Genomic DNA, 17,335 nt, shown 5'->3' on the forward strand with positions numbered 1-17,335 from the left:
TTGGCCAAATTTCGCCAAAAACGAAAAGTTGAGAATTCTCCATTTTTATAATTTTTTCTGATACATATACATGTATTTATGTTGCATAGAAAGTTTGAGCTGATTCCAATCAAAATTAATTTTTTAATGAATTTTTGAAGTTGCTAAAAACCATGCATGCATGCATAAGTACTATTATTGTAAAGAATGACCAAGACCCACAGTTTTTAGTTATGAAAAATTTCTTGATTTTTGTAAAAATTAATAATTATAATGAAATTGCCCGCCCAACATTTTCCTCCGCCCATTCATTACCCAGTCTCTCCTCACCTTGTCCGGATTATCATAATACACAACGAATATCGTTGAACGAGGTACGATGGAGCAAAGACGCCAACAAGCTGAGCCAATCTTCTGATATGGTCCAATATAAAAGGTGTACGCAAATCTGTTGGGGATGGAAGCAGGGATGGCACAACGAATAGTGTAGGTGTAGAAGAGGCCAGAGTAGAGGAGGTAAAGAAAAATGGCCAAGACAACGAGGAGAAAGAGCCCTAAAAGGATATAGAAAAGATCCATAATAATTATAATTATTATAACACGTGTTTAAGCACAAATAGGCGTGGTAAATAGAGGGAATTAGTTAATAAATTAAGATTAACAAACCATTCTTATTAAAATTAACAAACTTTAATATCTGCTAATTGATGGGCGTGAATTAAGTTATTATAGGCGTGGTTTCGTGAATTCCGTTTATTTGTACGCTCGTGATCTCTAAACATGAAGTGATTTCTTTCTTCTCCTTCTCCTTTATCACTCATACTCCTCTTATGTGAAGAGCTCAAAGGCTTTGTCTCTCCCTCTACGCTAGATTAAGGTCCAGGAAAGCTTTAAAGGCTCTTTCTATAGCTTTGATCGAGCGAGAAGGAAGGTATGAAATAAAGACCTGTTTTGTTATTGTGTACATGTGTGCATACATACATACCATGATAGTGCATTCTTTTCACACTCTCTCTCCTATCTATTATAAATACAGTTATTCAAAACTCAAAAGAGAGAGAGAGAGAAAGAGTACCATGGCCATGACCCAGTATCATTACAGCTCAAGCAGGAGTTCTTTCCCCCATCGCTCTCGCTTCCCCCAAAGCTCAACAAAGATCTCTGCCTACACGAACTCGCGTCACTACTACAGGTCCTCCTCCTCTACCCCTCCTCCCTCTAGCCCCCAGCCCCCCAGTGAGAAGGAGACTGATGAAGGCCCTCCCTACTGTCCTGCCTTTACTTCCCCCGATATAAAGGACACCGATCCCTCCTTACTAAAGGAGGAGCTGTCAAAGTGTCTGCAGATACGCACTCACCCAAATGGCGGGGCTAGCGTCGTCCATCTCGACTACTCTGATTTTGAGTCTTGCTCTGATAAAGGGCCCCTCGTTGAGAGGTTCTTTGAGGAGGTTTTCAGCGAGGATTCTGATGGTTTTGCACACCACGTGATGGGTATTGTCCACAACGGGGCCAAATACCTCCCAGAGCTCGTCAGCCATTTCTCACAGACGCACCCAGACCTAAGAGTCAAAATGGGCAATATCAGAAACCCAGAGATTGAGACAACCACTTTTGCCGAGTTTAGTTCTAAAGTTACAAGTTCCTATAGCAATGGGACCTTTAGGTGTGGCCCTCTTCTTCAGGTGACACTTGTACAGCAAGTATCAGAGGAGAGTGGTAGATACTTCCCTCAATTCTTAGGTAAGAGAAAGAGAGAGGGGGAGAGAGAGAGAGAGGGGGAGAGAGAGAGAGAGGAGAGAGAGAGAGAGAGAGGGGGGGGGGAGAGAGAACACTATTGAACTGAGAGAATGAATGAAGGAAATGAAAATAGAAGAGGAAGAATGTGAGTACAAACCTATGTGCTAATGTATAGAAAATGGAAGATGTTACAACGATAATAATAGTAGAGAGGAATATAGATATTATAAATATTGAGGCAGTGGGTTAATTCCCTTAGCTCTTGTTTTATAGCAATGATTACTAGTTGATAAAAGTGAGAGAGGGAATAAGGCCATCCTATACTAGAGAAAAGAGAATGCTGGATTAATTCTAATAATTAATTATGTTTTGATTATAAATGTCAATTCTGGCTGTGCCACTGTAATAAGATACAAGTACATATATTTTTACATGCAGCACTACACGATTCATTGTTATTCAAACACATACTTATGCCAAGTTGCTCTCTTTCTCTCCCTCTCCTTTCTCCTCTCTCTCTCTCTCTAGACCTATTAGAAAAGAGTCCATTTCTATCCAAGACATTACCCTGGGGCCCTCTCTCGGTCCTACAGTTAACTGATCGCAGTAAGAGTGATGACGGCCCTATTCTCTGGGTGAGGCCAGGGGAACAGCTCATACCTACTGCTGAAATGCCTACACCTCACAAGAAGAGAAGAAGGTTTGTCACTGGATGTTATTTGGTTGTTAGTTTTATATTTTTTAATTTTATTTTAGAGGCAATGAGGTCCAGTCTTTGCTTCACGGTTCACGGATGAACGAGAAAAGGGAAACGTTTTTTGAGGATAGGACACACTGTCACGCTGATCACGTGAAGCAAGGAGAAACAACTGCTGCTGTCGGGGTATTGAAAGCTGTTCATACGAATGATGAAGAAAAGTAAAGGAGAGAGAGAGGGGAGAGAGAGAGAGAGAGAGAGAGAGAGAGAGAGAGAGAGAGAGAGAGAGAGAGGGAGGGAGGGAGGGAGGGAGGGAGGGAGAGAGAGAGGAGTAGGAGGATTGAGTGGGAGATTGTGAAGTGACATAATGTAGACTTACATGTAGCATGTCGTGTTCAAGGCCTTTCCATTGTTGTGATAATGTAAATGTACATGCATACATGCATACATGTATGGGCAATTTGACATTATTGCTTTGTATAGTGTAAACTATTCTTAGAACTTTGCTATCCTTTCATCTCTCATTTAGATCGTCTAGTGTTAATCGTGAGACTAAGGATGTTATATGTTTTCATGCTGGGGACTTTGATGAGGTGACATTGAGAATGCAAGTGGACCTGTTTGAACCACCAATGTCACAAGTAAGAGTCTAATTAAGTATACATTATCAGTATGCAGTGTCACTATTATAAACATTATACATGTCCATTCATAATTCCATTTGCTTGTATGAACTGTGTGTATGGAAGTGTGTTTCTTTATTCTAAGATTGTGATTGTGTACCTTTTGTGTTTGTACAAAGTGCCTCCTCTATTAGTATACTTGAATGAGTTATTGAATCGCTGCACTACCCCCCTCTCCCTCTCTCATTGTGTTTACTAATAGCAATTACTGATAGATGCCTTATATGATCTCTCTTTCTCTTCCTCCCCTCCCTCTGTCTTCATTCCTTCTCTTCCTTCCTCTCCCACTAATTCACTCTATCTCTTAGTGTCGCCAGTGGATCGAAGAGGCTAAACTCAACCAGTTAAGACGTGACGGGATTCGTTATTCTCAATTTCGTCTTCACGACAACGACATATACTTCATACCACGAAAAGTCATACATCAATTCCGAACCATCTCTGCCTGCTCGAGCGTAGCCTGGCACCTCAGATTGAAAGAGTACTATGCTGATACTAGCACTGATAATATTGATGGATTGATGGGCTCACAGGTCCTTAATGAAAGTATGAGTAATGAAGTTGAGCGTCCACTGACAGCTGGGGAGAGAAAGGGACGCATTCCGTCAGCTGTTGTTGATAGCAGTGGCACTGACAGTAGTGATGATAGTGATGAGGAGGAAGAGGAGGAGGAGCTTCAACCACACACGATTAACCCTCCCCCTCCTGTTTCTCATACCTCTCCGTCTCTCGGTACTAATCCATCTCTACTAGGCCCTGAGCATACCAATGATCCTAGTAGTGTCTTTGAGAAAGGTACTCCGGTCTTTCCTAACGTGTTTGATAGCGAGGACTCCATTAGCTTCTCTTATTCTGACGATGATGATGATTTCATGCCCGGAATAATGGGAAAGAATAAGACACAGTCTAAACCGAGCCAGGCCCCACGTGAATCCCCTCTCCCTCCTCCTCCTCAAGCTAGGGGCCAGTGTAACGGGAAACAGATTCACGGGATTGATGGTGATAGCTCGAGTGAATCAGATGCTTACAGTGATACTGAGGCTGATCCTGGTCCTGGTAAGAATGGTAGTATCATTAGTAATGGATTCACTTCTTCTTATCATCCTCAATCTGTTCAAATACTCAAACCAGCGCCAAGCAAGGCTGTTCATCAAATGGCTCATTTCAAGGCAATACAGAGGCGGTTTGCATCACAGACTGAAGTGAGACGTAGACTGAGTCAAGATAAGAAGTCTCCCTCGGTTCCTCTCAGTAATGAGTCCTCCTCACCTAACCCTATCCCTTCTCTTCCCTCTCATGTCTCCCCCTCTCCTCCTCATCAACCCTCTCCTCCCCGCCAGCCCTCTCCTCCAGTAAAAGAAGTATCCTATACCCAGCAACCTCCTATCATTCACAGGAGACCGGTTCCTTCTAAAAGGATGCCTTTGTTCAGGGCCAGTGCTCCTTCAAAGAAGATGCCATTACTCAATAAGACTGGACCTTCAGCCATACCTCAAGAGAGCGATAGGGATAGTAGGAATGGCCCGAGTAATTCCGCCATGTTGTTGGATAAATTGGAGTCTGCGAAAGCTGCCAAGGCTAAGAAGTCAAAGAAAAGCAGTAAGAAGAGGAGCAGTGGTGGAAAGGGAGGGAGCAAGGAGACTGCTGCTAGTGAGCCTGTTTCTAATAAGCCACTGCCTTTTTATGCTCAACCATCAGTTGATGTACCGTCTAATGACCATCTCTCACTCTCACCTCCACCTTTCTCCTCTCCCTCTCCTCCTAAACCAGTATCACCAAAGACTAAAAACAAACCACTTCCATCGCCACCACCTTCACCCTCACCCCCTCCCTCTCCTATCTATCTCCCCAATGATCTCTTTTCTCCAGGGGGAAGTCCTTCTGATTTGGACACACCCAAATATGACGCACCTCCTAAGACACCTTACTCTGGTTTCCAGTCCTTCCACAATCACGAGGACGAGAACCGAGAGGCTCCGCCCGTTACATGTACCCCATCTCCCCTTCCTCCTCCCGTCCCTCAGACATCAAAAGGTGACGAGTCGACACGCCATCCCATAGCTAAAGAGACATCTCAAAGACCTCTGTCGTCGACTAGAGAAGAGGAAGGTTCTAGAAGAAAGAAGAAGCCAAAGAAGCTGACAGAGGAAGAAAGGTTCCCGCAGATACGAGACTCTCCTTCTCCTCCTCCTCCCCCTCCTCCAAAGACCACCTATTCACCTTATTCTTATTACAGAAGACCGGTTCCTCGTAAGAATATTTTAAACATATTAGCAGCTGCTTATTCCAGTTCCTCTGAGGACGAGGGAGACTTACCCTCTCCAAATGAGCCCCAGCTATTAGAACCAGTTTTCACGCCTCTTAGAACCCCTGGTCGCGATCATCAGGATCCACCTACTCACAGAGCTCCATCAAATTACGGGACTGATATCACATTTATTGATCCACCGTCTGACGATAATACAATGCAAATGGAGGTAGAAGCAAGTCCTTCTCCACCTCCTTCTCCTCCTCCTCTCTCGTATCAGAACACAAAACCTTTATCCCCTCCCCCTCCTCTCTCTCCCTCTCCTGTTCCTCCTCCTGCTTCTCCTACTCCTCCTCCTTCTCCGGTCAAAGCTCCGCCTTCAAAACCTTCATCTTCTAAATCCCATTTGTCCCATAAGAGCACCAGGGCTATAAAACGGAACGTCATTGATGATTCGAGTGATGAAGATGAAGAGATTTCACTCCCTAAACCAAAGAAAAACAGAGTCACATTTGACAGCTCCGTGATATCTGAAAAACCACCAGCTCCAGCTTCTCCTCCCCCGGCCCCAGCCTCTAAGCCTTTATCAACTAATAAGGTCCACAAGGAGAAGGAGAGAGGACAGAGGAAAGAGAAACGTAGAAAGAAAGAAGCAGTCCAGGCTCCACCTGCTCCTAGTATTAGCGTGACCATTGAACCTCCCCAGGCTGAGAGAGCAAAGTTCGAATCAAAGTCATCAAAATCAGATTCCAAGTCAAAATCAGATTCTAAATCATCTTCCAAGTCTTTGAAATCGAGCGAAAAGACTTCAAATCCTTCACCACTTAAGAAGCTACAGCATGACAGCCAGCCAGTGCCAGCAGAGGAGAGCCACACTACTAGTATTAGCAAACCATCTATTAGCAGTACTGGTATCTCTACTGGTAAACCGTCTCCTTCTAAACCACTCACTAACAGTCACAAAACCACCCCACCATCAAAAGACAAGTCTTTGCTAGGCTCTGGTAAGAAGAAGTCCAGTGGAGGTAGAGAAGGATCAAGACCTGAGTCTGCTAAGAATGCTAGTGCTAGTAGCAGGAATGAGTCCGGTCCTTCAACTGGTAAGAAAGAGAAGAAAAGCAAATCATTCTATCAGCATGAAGAGAAGGACTCACTCACTCCACCTCCTAAAAAACAGAAAGTCTCTCCTGGAACTATCAAAAAGAGCGTTAGTGCTAATGATTTTAATAGCAAGCCGAAACTAAAGCCTACGTCAGCAACAGCAGGATCAAAGTCACAGTCTTCAGTTTTAAAGCCTGCACCCATGGACTGGTTCTCTGCTCAGTTGGAGTCTCACGTCCAACAGAAAAAGGAAACTCGTAAGAAACCAGCCCCTGCAGCTGCTACTGGGTCTACCCCAAAGGGAGTCTCAAAGGCTGCCTCTGCTAGTAATTCATCTACGGCCAAAGATGCTGTTCTAGCAGCAAAGTTTCCACACAAGAGAAAGTTACTGGATAAGCAAGTATCAAGACTGAATAGCAGTAAAATGAAACGCTTCACTTAAGGCTACACACACATACTCACGCATCCTGTCTATATTATTATCATCACTAGTAATTGTTGTTATTATTATTATTATCCTCCTCCTCTTTTCTCATTATTTTCCTATCATTGTGTCGATAAAATTTATTTTATGAATTAATTTAATAGCCATTAATTAAATATTAATAAATAAAGTTCATGTATTATAAAATGACAATTATAATTATCAGAGCATTAATAATCAGTGTTGTCATTGGTGACTACACAGTCGACAAGTCCAGCTGTTTTTAAAGCAGTTTGAACCTCTTCTTCAGTGAGTAGCCCTCTCTCTCTGATACTAGTCAATAGCTGCACCTTTGAATTACCTATGAAGCTGTGACGTAGAAAAGCAGGAAAACCTAAACCATTCGGTAGTGTATGAAGCGGACATCTTACTATACCAAGAACCTGAGAGAAAAAAACAACTCTTGGAATGTATTTATAATATCCTTCTCACTTCATCTCCCCAGTCTTTTGAAGAAGTTGCTTTCTTTTCTATCTCGTGGAAGAGCTCCAGCGAGACTTCTTTCGCAAAGAAATGAAGACAAAAGTGAGTTTTATCGGAATAATGAGTGGTGACATGGTCGTCCTGTGTGATGGTCAGGTCTGCTGGTGACACCCCTAGCTCTTCCGAACACTCGCGTGTGCATGCCTCTTCAACCGTCTCTCCCTCATCTACCATACCACCCGAGAAACCCAATGTACCATCAAACCTCATCTGCATCTAACGAAATTGAACAAAAATGCAGCAAAAAATGGGTGGGCATGGTTCATAAAATCTCCATTTTCAGCTTACCAGTATTGCATATCTCTTGTCATACCTGCCAAAGAGTTTCTCTGGTAATTTTGCGTATATCATGGCGTGTGCACAGTGTCTGCATTGCTTGAGGTCCTTTGGTAGGGCGGCTATTTCCTCTTTGGTTATCAACTTATAGGGCTCCATCTTGGATTCTTGATATCGGATACCCTTTGTAATTTACTAATTTCTAAAACTTGCTCCGGATACTTCAACTCCGCATGTTATTAAAGGTTATTAAAATCATCACATGATTAAGAATATGGAGCCTCAGATAGAGGTAGTTCATCACAGAAACAGTAGAAGACAGACCAACGGGGGATCAATCAACAATGGTGACCAGCCATACGACCACAGCTCCTGCTTTGCTAAGAAGGTCACCTTTTGGCACCAGTTCAGAGCATTGGTATGATTTTATTGGATTTTATATAATTTTATTTGTCCTTCCTTGTAGTTTTTAAAAGATCTGTCTCTACAGTTGAAGTCTTATGTGACTAACATTTGCCAGTTACTGGTTCCAGTTATATTCATATGTTTTGCTGGTATCATTCAAGTGGTCCTCAATCATTTCCTACACAAGAATGGAGCACTTGTACCTGGATCCAACTCACTGCTACTCCCCTATGGTATTTATTTATTTATTATTATTTATTCTACAATGTTATTGATGCTTTATTTGTTGTTGTGTTTGTTATTTTGTTGCTGTTGGGTGGTAGCTCCTATAAGCTGGAGGTGTTAATTACAGCTATGTTCACACACTATTGTTCATACAAAGCAAGAGACATTTTTATACTCTCTCTCTTTTTCTTTTACAAGATGTGTCACGTGTCATTAATTGTAATGACAGTGCTCCTCCTTATAACGATACTCCTGATATTTGCTATGACGAAGTCTTTAATTTCCTGACATCTTTTGATATTGATGCTCTTCCACCATTACTCCTTGATGGTAAAGTCCCTCAGTTACAGAATACAACATTTGCTGAACTCATCGATACATTAATGGAGAACAGCACTGTGCCAAAACAACAAGTCCTGTTTGATTTGCCTTATTATTATTTTGGAAAGTAAGGAATTGAGAGGGAGAGAAGTCATTATTGTTTTTATATGCTGTAGGAGCCCATCAGTTAACTTGGATAGCAGATTTGAAGGTACAGGCTCATTACATGTACTTGTGGCTTTTATTTCATCTCTCTCTCTCTCTCTCTCTTACTCTAGATCTCCTCATTGCTACTCCATTGTTATTCAATTTCTCTTTAAATTTCACCATCAACCCTCATTACAGGCACAGGTACTTTGATGAGGACATACAGGTTAGTTCTCTCTCTCTCTCTTGTACAGTTTTAGTCTCTTCTCTCTCCTTTAGGAAGATGATGACAATGTACAAATACCATTTGTAGTTTCATTTCCAAATGATAAAATATCAGATTTACAAAAACATCTTGTTGAGGCTAGTTAAACAATATAATTATTAATTTGTATGTTATTGTTGTTATGTTGATTTGATTACTATTGCAGTTACATTTTATGCTGAGGCCATATATACAAATGCTTCTACCGTATTGCTTTATAATAAAGGCTATCTTGATATTTATGTATACATTATGCTTTAATCCTTTCAGTTTCATTATGATAATAACAGTTTAGTTTTCTTTGTTGACTGCTGGTCTTTTATGTATATATGTACATGTATACAAGTCTATACTGATTTTTACAGGTTGTAAGAAATTACAGTGTTTTAGCTGGTACATCATCAACTGGTAATGATCAATATAACAGGTACTTATTAATACTGATATTGATACTGATATTGATATTGATACTGATATTGATACTTTGATGTTAGGAATTATGAGGTCACTGCTCAGTCACAGGAACAATATAATACTACATTGAATTATGTTAAGGGAAGAGATTATAGCAAAGTAAAGTATCAGAAATTGTTTAATTTTTAATTTACTTTCTCTCTCTCTCAGGTGAAGCCACATGGTGCTATATACATAAACTCATTCACCAGCACCAGCTCTTCAGTTAATATTGATTATACTATCATAGCAAACGAGATCTCATTATACTCAGTGAGGGATTTCTCATTCAAAGAAGAGGTTGGAAGCTCCTCTGTTGAAGTACAAAGGAGGTTAGGTAGCATAGTAATAATAATAATAGTAATGATAGATGATCTCTTTCCAGGAATACACTAATGAATATGGCTCATAATGCTATCCTTAAGCATCAATTAGATCCATCAGGTACTTAAGTGCAAATGGACAAATAGACATGTAGAATGTATTTGATTACGTTCTATCTTTCCTCTCTCTCTCTCTCTCTTTTACAGATACCAGTTATACTAATGAGTCACTAATAGTTACTTACATAATGCCACTGTATCCACATGAGGCTAATCTCACTATTGATGTTACTAATCTTCTTGGCGGAATACTCTATCCTTTTGCAGCCTCTTTCCTATTCCCTGTAAGTACCAATATCATATCAGTCCTTATTGCACCTCCCATTTATCTCTCTTAACTCCACCCACAGGTATTCATAGCTGCTCTTGTTAAGGATAAGTTTGAACGTCATTTGATAATGATGGAACAGAACGGACTGAACAGGATCACCTACTGGACCATCACTTATATATTTAATTATATCATTTATATCATAATTGCTATTGTTATAGCAATCTGTTCTATTCTATGGAAAGTCAGATTATTCACGCAGGTAAGGGGAATAAAAATTTGATGGGTTACCCAATCAATTTTAACATTTTTGAAAATTAAGTTTTTGTATTTTTTTAGACGAGTCCACTTCTTATTACTATTATATTTCTTTTGTGGGGTCACTCTCAAGTTGTGTTAGGTTTCTTTTTTGCTAATTTCTTCAATCGACCAAGAACTGCCACCATCGTTGGGTACATACTAGTCATTGCTGGAGTTATGGTCGCAATGGTACTAGAATTACTACAAGTAAGAGAAGAATAATTTTAAAATATTATTTATTGTTCTTTTTATTGTTCTTTTTATTGTTTATTGTTGTTTATTTTAGGTGTTTCCTGATGATCAAAATCCTTTGTTTGTGTACATGTTATATCCTCCATTCGCATTTTACAGGTACTACAATACAATTTACACTTCTGCCTATAGCTCTTTTTCTACTCTTTCTTTAGGCTATTGTTTTATATGATAGATGCTTGTGGTTCCTACCAGTGTTATGGTATGGATATACTCTCGCCTAAAGGAGGCCTCAACCTTGTTACAACAGCTATACTCTATCTTGCTGGCTCAACTGTATTGCTAATGTTTGTTAGTGTTTATCTGTCTTATGTACTCCCGACTGAGTATGGAGTCAGGAAGAGTCCTTTCTTTCCTCTTATTGGTAAGAGAGAGGAGGGTAAAGAATTGAGCTCAGTCTCAGATTTATTAATTGTAATATCTGTAAAGGCAAGGCAAAACTGACCATGACTACCCCAGCTAATTCATTTTCAGCTATTTTAATGCATACTCTTGTTACTCTGTAACTATATAGTCCATAGTGTTAGTTTTAAGCAACTTTAAAAATTCATAAAAAATTAAATTTGATTGGAATTAGCTCAAACTTGCTACACAACATAAGAACATGTATATGTATCAGAAAAAATTATAAAAATGGAAAATTTTTTCCTAGTCAATTTTGACGAAATTTGGCCAACGCCCCTGTACTATAGTACAGGGTCTTTGGCCCAATTTTGGAGCAAATTTAAAAATTCATAAAAAATTCATATTTGATCAAAATCAGCTCAAACTTGCTACACATCATAAGAACATGTATATGTATCAGAAAAATTTATAAAAATGGAAAATTCTCTCCTAGTCAATTTTGATGAAATTTTGCCAACGCCCCTGTACTATAGTACAGGGACTTTAGCCCGATTTTTGAGTAACTTTAAAAATTCATAAAAAATTCATATTTGATCGGAATCAGCTCAAACTTGCTACACAACATAAGAACATGTATATGTATTATTAAAAATTATTAAAATGGAAAATTCTTTCCTAGCCATTTTTGACAAAATACCCTGTACTTTGTCCATCCTGACTTGAACCCTGTGAAATAATGTACTAATTGGTTCTACATATACTTATTAATTTAAACTCAAACTTTAGAGATTTCTTTATATTTTTCAGCTTTATACAAGGGCTTTTTGTGGATACTAAAGAAAATTGGTTTTCGACAGAAATGTGATCCAAAAGAACTGAGCACTCCAACCAGCCCCAGAGTAAGAATAGTAACATGTACATTTACACGTGTATGATATTCCAATTTCTATTCTTCCCCTCATTTCCTTTTTTGTCAGAGACGCAATAATATATCAATAAGTATAACTAATGAAGAGATTGATAATGAAGTCCAGCAAGAAGAGACGCTGGTTGACAATGAATACAACTTATTAGATGCACCCGTGATCATATCTAGACTCAGAAAAGAGGTATACCATATATGTACATACAATTACTCTGTACGTAATTTGCTACTTTTATTACAGTATCCTGGTTCTGGTGGTAAACCTCCTCACGTTGCTGTAGAGAGTTTCTCACTAGTCGTTAATCGTAACGAGTGCTTTGGATTACTTGGACCCAATGGTAACGAACCCTCTCTCCTTCTCTCTCTATCCATTACCCTCCTACTCTTTCAGGTGCTGGTAAGACAACTCTCATATCAGTCCTCACTGGTCTCTATGAACCATCCTCTGGATCTGCTAAAGTAGCTGGATATGATCTTGCTACACAAGTAATCAACAATAAGACCTACATTGTACATGTATTACATTATTTCTTAATTATATTTATATATAAAAAAGTTATACTGTTACGTGTACATTGTTTCTTCATCATCGTTATTATTATTATTATTATTATTTGCAGATATCTGATATTCATCATCACCTTGGTGTCTGCCCTCAATTTGACATACAGTATCCTGAACTGACTACTGAAGAACACCTCTTGTTCTATGCTAGACTGAAAGGAGTTAAAATAGGCAAAGCCAGCATTGTAGTGAACAGAGCACTTAGACAAGTAAAATAGCAACATAAAAATAATAAAAATATTTCTATATATTAAAATAATTTATCCCATTTATGAATGCACTTAAAACTAGATGTATCTCATATTTTATAATGCTTTTTTGTTTATTGTTCAGGTTAATTTGTATGATGCACGTCGCAGAAGATCAAAGCAGTTATCTGGTGGAATGAGACGTCGTCTGTCAGTAGCAATGTCTTGCATTGGTAACCCTGACATATTGATATTGGATGAGCCAACGACTGGACTAGATCCTGCCTCGAGGAGACAAGTGTGGGAGGTCATAGAGAGAGTTAAAGATGGAAGGAGTGTCATACTGACCACTCACGCAATGGAGGAAGCTGATCATCTCTGCACTAGAATTGGTTAGTATTTATCATGCACAATTTTTAAATGGACATAGAATATGCATATTTATGCAATTATTCTTAATTTTTATTTTTCTTTCAGGTATTATGAATTATGGTCGTCTGAGATGCTTAGGCTCTCAGACTCGTCTGAAAGCAAAATTTGGTGAGGGCTATCAATTAAAATTTCACTGCATGCCAGGAAAAATAAGACAAGTTGAGAGATATGTACAAGCCAATGTAGCCACTGCCAAGCACATGGAAACCTATGCTGGTAAGAAAGGAGTATTAACAGATTAATATTATAATCTGATTAGACTCATGTACATATCAAATGGAAAAGGAAGATGTGGTAGTGAGTGAATTGTTTGAGCTATTTGACAATGTGAAGAATGAGATTGGTATTGTTGACTGGGGAATAAAGATGACTACTCTTGAAGATGGTAAGAGGAGCACTACAAGTTACTTTTTACATCTCTTCCCCTTCAACCTTTCCTCTTATCTTTCTCTTTTTTCTCCCCTTCTTTCTCTCTCCAGTATTCCTCAATATTGTTAAAAGTCATGCTGACACTAGAAATGAGTTAGGAGTCTCCAGGTGTCCTGTTTGGTTCCCTTGCCAATGCTGTTATAAATCAAGGACTGAATAAAGTTGATGATACAGAGAGAATACTTTAATATTATTTAACTGATGCTTATAATATAGAGATTGATATTTTATTTTTATTTTGAATGCAGTTTAATATAATTAAGTCATTGAAAAAAATGATGCATAGTTTCCAGTCAAAAAGAACTCTTTGTTTTTAACTTTAAGGTACATACAGTTGCATATAGTACTGATTGGTGAAGTTAGTGTTCTGAAGTTATTTGTTAACTTGAGAATAAAAATTTATTGTAAAAAAACTAATAATCTATAAATAAAAAACTATGATGGGAAATAAAGAAATATAGCCAGTATAAATAAAAATAGCAATGGCAAAACTATTAAATCACTTAAAGTTAGCATAGGTACTGTTAATAGCAAGGAACTTGTCAATCACATCATATATGGAAGTATACTGCTCCTGTAAAGAGATAATATCATTAATACACTAGTACCCACTCATATATCTAGTATATACCAGTGTAGTCACAGCTCCTGGTTTACTCCTTCTCACAGCTTTAGTCACTTGAAACACATCCACTACACCTTCTGCCTTACACTGTTCTAGACCAATACTCACTGAACAATACACTCCTGAACGACTCACTGTATCACTACACACACACACAATAATCAATTACTCATCATTAGTCTATCAGTATAACTCTCTCTCTTACCTACAGTGTACCACTACTGGTCCTCCTCCAATCTTTTGTTGTCTGTGTATAACATCATCAATAACTTGTAGGACAGTACGTGGTTCCCTAACAACTCCATCTTGAGGCCAATCTGTCACTTGTAATTGTATCACATCCCATGAGCTCTCATCTTTGTCTGAACGAATATGAAACTTTCGTTCAATATATCCATTGCATTCCTTGCTAAATTCAACTTTGATGAAATATTCTCCAAACTGAACCACGTCAGAATCTCTCCAATACTGATAGCATGACTCCTGCAGTATTAAGATTTGTTGAAATTTATTTAATCTTTGCAACTTACTTCTCCATCCTCTTCCAGTCCACAGAGCATGACAATAGCAGACACTTTGTAGTCCACTATCATCTTCCAGAAGTCTCTGGCAGTGTTCTCCATAGGACTCTGAGCTATAATGAATGCTTTCTTCTCACGATAACCCTAAAATGTGCATACAATGAAGCATTACTTAACACAATGCCAGTTACTGATAGGTATGATGCATTGATGTATCCATTGTTTTCTTTAAGTGTTACAAGAAAGTTTTCTTCTGTAACAAAGAATATGAATGATTGTCATCGATTGTAAAAGTTCTTACGTGGTAAGTAACTGGTGGATCGATTTTTGTCTGAATGTGCTTTAGCAGAATCACAAAAAACATCATCAGGATCAGGAGTCACTTGAGAGAGTAGCTCAAACTGAGACTGTAGACCAGAACAACCAGTTGATGAATCAATCTCCTTTAACTCCCGAAGTTTCATTTCATATTCATTGCTTGGTATTTCTGTATCTCCACACATCACTGTCTCCAGTACAGCATCATGAAGAAACACATACTGATCCTATACAATGTTAATATAAATGAATGAATGTATGTACTCATATCCTTACTAGTGTCTGAACCATCTTCATTCTCTGTTGTCTGAGCCTATTAACAATACCACCAATATCTACTACTCCCTCTCTCTTAGCTTGTTCCAGAGCTATGTCTATAGCAATAAATGTACCAGTACGACCTACACCAGCACTACAGTGGACCAGGATGGGACCTTTAGAGGGAGACCAAGTAGCCATGACTTGTTTGTGAAGAGACATCAATGGTGTAGCATAATCAGGTACTCCATGATCAGGCCATGAGGTTAAATGATACTGAGTCAGTGTATGACTATCATTGGATCCATTGTATATCTGTGAAAGTGTACAAGGTTAATATAATTATGTAGTACCATAATTGACTTACTTTAACATTAAGTTGGCGGATAACAAAGTCAGGATAAACCTGTTCATTTATTAGTGTGACAGTGAATGGTCCAAAATGATCATTATCACCAGTGCTATTAGGCCAGTACTGCTCACACTTGCTCTTAGTTCCTTCCTTCAGGTTGGTTACCATTACAATAGACACTGGCTTCTCCTGCCAGATAAGGCGCCAGAAATCAACTAATGTCCTTTTCATTGGACCTAAAAATTACTCTAATTTTAAAGGTAATGAATGAATTGCTACCTTGTGATGCTATGAACTTTGTCCTGTTACTATAACCCTGTATGTAACACAGTACCATAGGATATAATATAAACATCTCAATGAGCTTACATCAATATAGCTTGCATTGGTGTAAGTTGTTTGACATTTGTCTAGCTGTGGCCATGGGGTCAGTACAATCCTGTTATCATCATCTATGGAAAAATTACAGCAACATCTATCAAGCTATTACTGTCATTTCTCTTACATGGAGTTATGTTTCTGAAACGATTATAAACTTTGTTCTCTTGACTGAAACCAATTACAGTTGACTTATCTTCACCATTATATATTGCCTAAGATAATATACAGTTTTTAAATACAACTAAGTTTAGCATATTCCCTTACTTTATATTGCTCTCCAAACAGAGTGTTATTATCAGTATGGCAGTTTGCTACATGAGTGCCCAGATCTTCCAGTGCTATAGGTAGAGTGACTGGAATATATGGAGCAATAGTAGGACCAGAGGTAGGGACATCATAATGTGATTCAGGTTCTGTTGGTGGCAGTATCTTAGTATAAACAGAATTAGGACTAGTTGGAGGTGATACTTCAGTAACAGTAACTTTGATTGATTCTGCAATTTATTATAATTTTTATACACATCACCTTTTAAAATACCTGACTCTTTATTATCATCATTATTAGTGTTGAGAATACTTTTTGTGGTATTCTGATAGGTTACTTCTGGTACTGTACTGTATTGAGGTTCATCGTATTCTATTAGTAGCAAATAATAGGAACAATTAGTATTATAATAGTCTTACTAGTTTGTTGTGCTGTGTTATGTTGTACTGATGATGTTGATGATAGTTTCTTGTCTTTCATACGAAACTGACCACAATCATCATCAATGGCAGCTGCAGCTCTTGCTTTCTTCTCTTTAGCTATAGACCTTCTCCTAATGTAAGAAATATAATAGCAGCTACGCAATGAACATACATGTACCTCATTAAACATACAACTAATACTATAATAAATAAAATGATAATGGCAAGTACAACTCCTCCAACAGCTCCTCCAGCAACTGCTGCAATACCTATATTAAGCATAGGAACATACCAAACCAATACTTTTTAACTAAACTTGATTCTACATCTGTAGGGTTATTAACTGTTGCTGTTATTGTAGGTGATGGTTGCAGTTCCAGCGTCTCATTAGCAATAAAGACCCACCCACCAGATCCTCTATCAGAATATGCACGTACACCAAAAAAATAACAAGACATAGCATCAAGATCAGTAATTCTACTAGTAAATGTATTGCCATTAGTTGAATTAAAGAAATGTAGTCTTTGATTATCAATGTCATCATCATCTGCCATTGAACAGTTACCAGACTCTAAGATATGATATCCTATCTCATAT

At 38.4% G+C, this 17,335-nt stretch overlaps 5 protein-coding genes across 5 annotated transcripts in view; 2 read left to right on the plus strand and 3 right to left on the minus strand.

The window, feature by feature from the left end:
- Positions 1–601, minus strand: part of LOC100641108 (testis-expressed sequence 264 protein-like) — a 4,299-nt gene extending 3,698 nt beyond the window's left edge. Inside the window, exon 1 of the mRNA XM_003382608.3 lies at positions 310–601. Coding sequence (XP_003382656.1) covers positions 310–558 — 249 coding nt within the window. The 5' untranslated portion in view covers positions 559–601. The remainder of the gene's footprint in view (positions 1–309) is intronic.
- Positions 602–719: 118 nt separating this feature from the next.
- On the plus strand, positions 720–7,015 carry LOC100632438 (protein piccolo-like). Its single transcript, XM_019996186.1, has 6 exons — positions 720–910; positions 1,016–1,722; positions 2,248–2,419; positions 2,476–2,637; positions 2,946–3,057; positions 3,408–7,015. The coding sequence occupies exons 2-6, from the start codon at positions 1,056–1,058 to the stop codon at positions 6,888–6,890; spliced, it is 4,596 nt and encodes a 1,531-aa protein (XP_019851745.1). The 5' UTR covers positions 720–910; positions 1,016–1,055; the 3' UTR covers positions 6,891–7,015.
- LOC100632565 (U8 snoRNA-decapping enzyme-like) lies at positions 6,984–7,874 on the minus strand. Its single transcript, XM_003382710.3, has 3 exons — positions 7,704–7,874; positions 7,365–7,631; positions 6,984–7,315 (listed from the first exon to the last, which is right to left on the minus strand). Exons 1-3 carry the CDS (start codon positions 7,848–7,850, stop codon positions 7,103–7,105), a joined length of 627 nt encoding a protein of 208 aa, XP_003382758.1. The 5' UTR covers positions 7,851–7,874; the 3' UTR covers positions 6,984–7,102.
- A 72-nt stretch (positions 7,875–7,946) lies between these two features.
- Positions 7,947–13,916, plus strand: LOC100632692 (ABC transporter A family member 9-like). The gene is made up of 24 exons (XM_019996194.1): positions 7,947–8,109; positions 8,158–8,329; positions 8,520–8,769; positions 8,819–8,853; positions 8,921–9,015; positions 9,069–9,152; positions 9,420–9,481; positions 9,549–9,627; positions 9,679–9,839; positions 9,893–9,951; positions 10,038–10,174; positions 10,241–10,423; positions 10,501–10,668; positions 10,748–10,812; positions 10,869–11,077; positions 11,866–11,957; positions 12,036–12,167; positions 12,225–12,321; positions 12,375–12,469; positions 12,604–12,756; positions 12,881–13,127; positions 13,213–13,383; positions 13,427–13,552; positions 13,647–13,916. The coding sequence occupies exons 1-24, from the start codon at positions 7,954–7,956 to the stop codon at positions 13,754–13,756; spliced, it is 3,138 nt and encodes a 1,045-aa protein (XP_019851753.1). The 5' UTR covers positions 7,947–7,953; the 3' UTR covers positions 13,757–13,916.
- Positions 13,917–14,029: 113 nt separating this feature from the next.
- LOC109581787 (receptor-type tyrosine-protein phosphatase epsilon-like) overlaps positions 14,030–17,335 on the minus strand; it is a 25,022-nt gene continuing 21,716 nt past the window's right edge. The window contains exons 2-17 of the mRNA XM_019996198.1: positions 17,055–17,328; positions 16,917–17,007; positions 16,736–16,869; positions 16,590–16,688; positions 16,316–16,545; positions 16,176–16,263; positions 16,040–16,122; positions 15,950–15,986; positions 15,686–15,906; positions 15,337–15,633; positions 15,044–15,287; positions 14,934–14,995; positions 14,752–14,886; positions 14,427–14,704; positions 14,228–14,363; positions 14,030–14,170 (exon numbers count right to left, since the gene is read on the minus strand). Of these exons, the coding sequence (XP_019851757.1) occupies positions 14,096–14,170; positions 14,228–14,363; positions 14,427–14,704; positions 14,752–14,886; positions 14,934–14,995; positions 15,044–15,287; positions 15,337–15,633; positions 15,686–15,906; positions 15,950–15,986; positions 16,040–16,122; positions 16,176–16,263; positions 16,316–16,545; positions 16,590–16,688; positions 16,736–16,869; positions 16,917–17,007; positions 17,055–17,292 (2,448 nt within the window). The 5' untranslated portion in view covers positions 17,293–17,328 and the 3' untranslated portion in view covers positions 14,030–14,095. The remainder of the gene's footprint in view (positions 14,171–14,227; positions 14,364–14,426; positions 14,705–14,751; positions 14,887–14,933; positions 14,996–15,043; positions 15,288–15,336; positions 15,634–15,685; positions 15,907–15,949; positions 15,987–16,039; positions 16,123–16,175; positions 16,264–16,315; positions 16,546–16,589; positions 16,689–16,735; positions 16,870–16,916; positions 17,008–17,054; positions 17,329–17,335) is intronic.

The sequence above is a fragment of the Amphimedon queenslandica genome, unplaced genomic scaffold (genome assembly GCF_000090795.2).
Source record: "Amphimedon queenslandica unplaced genomic scaffold, v1.1 AMPQUscaffold_13520, whole genome shotgun sequence".
Taxonomy (NCBI): domain Eukaryota; kingdom Metazoa; phylum Porifera; class Demospongiae; order Haplosclerida; family Niphatidae; genus Amphimedon; species Amphimedon queenslandica.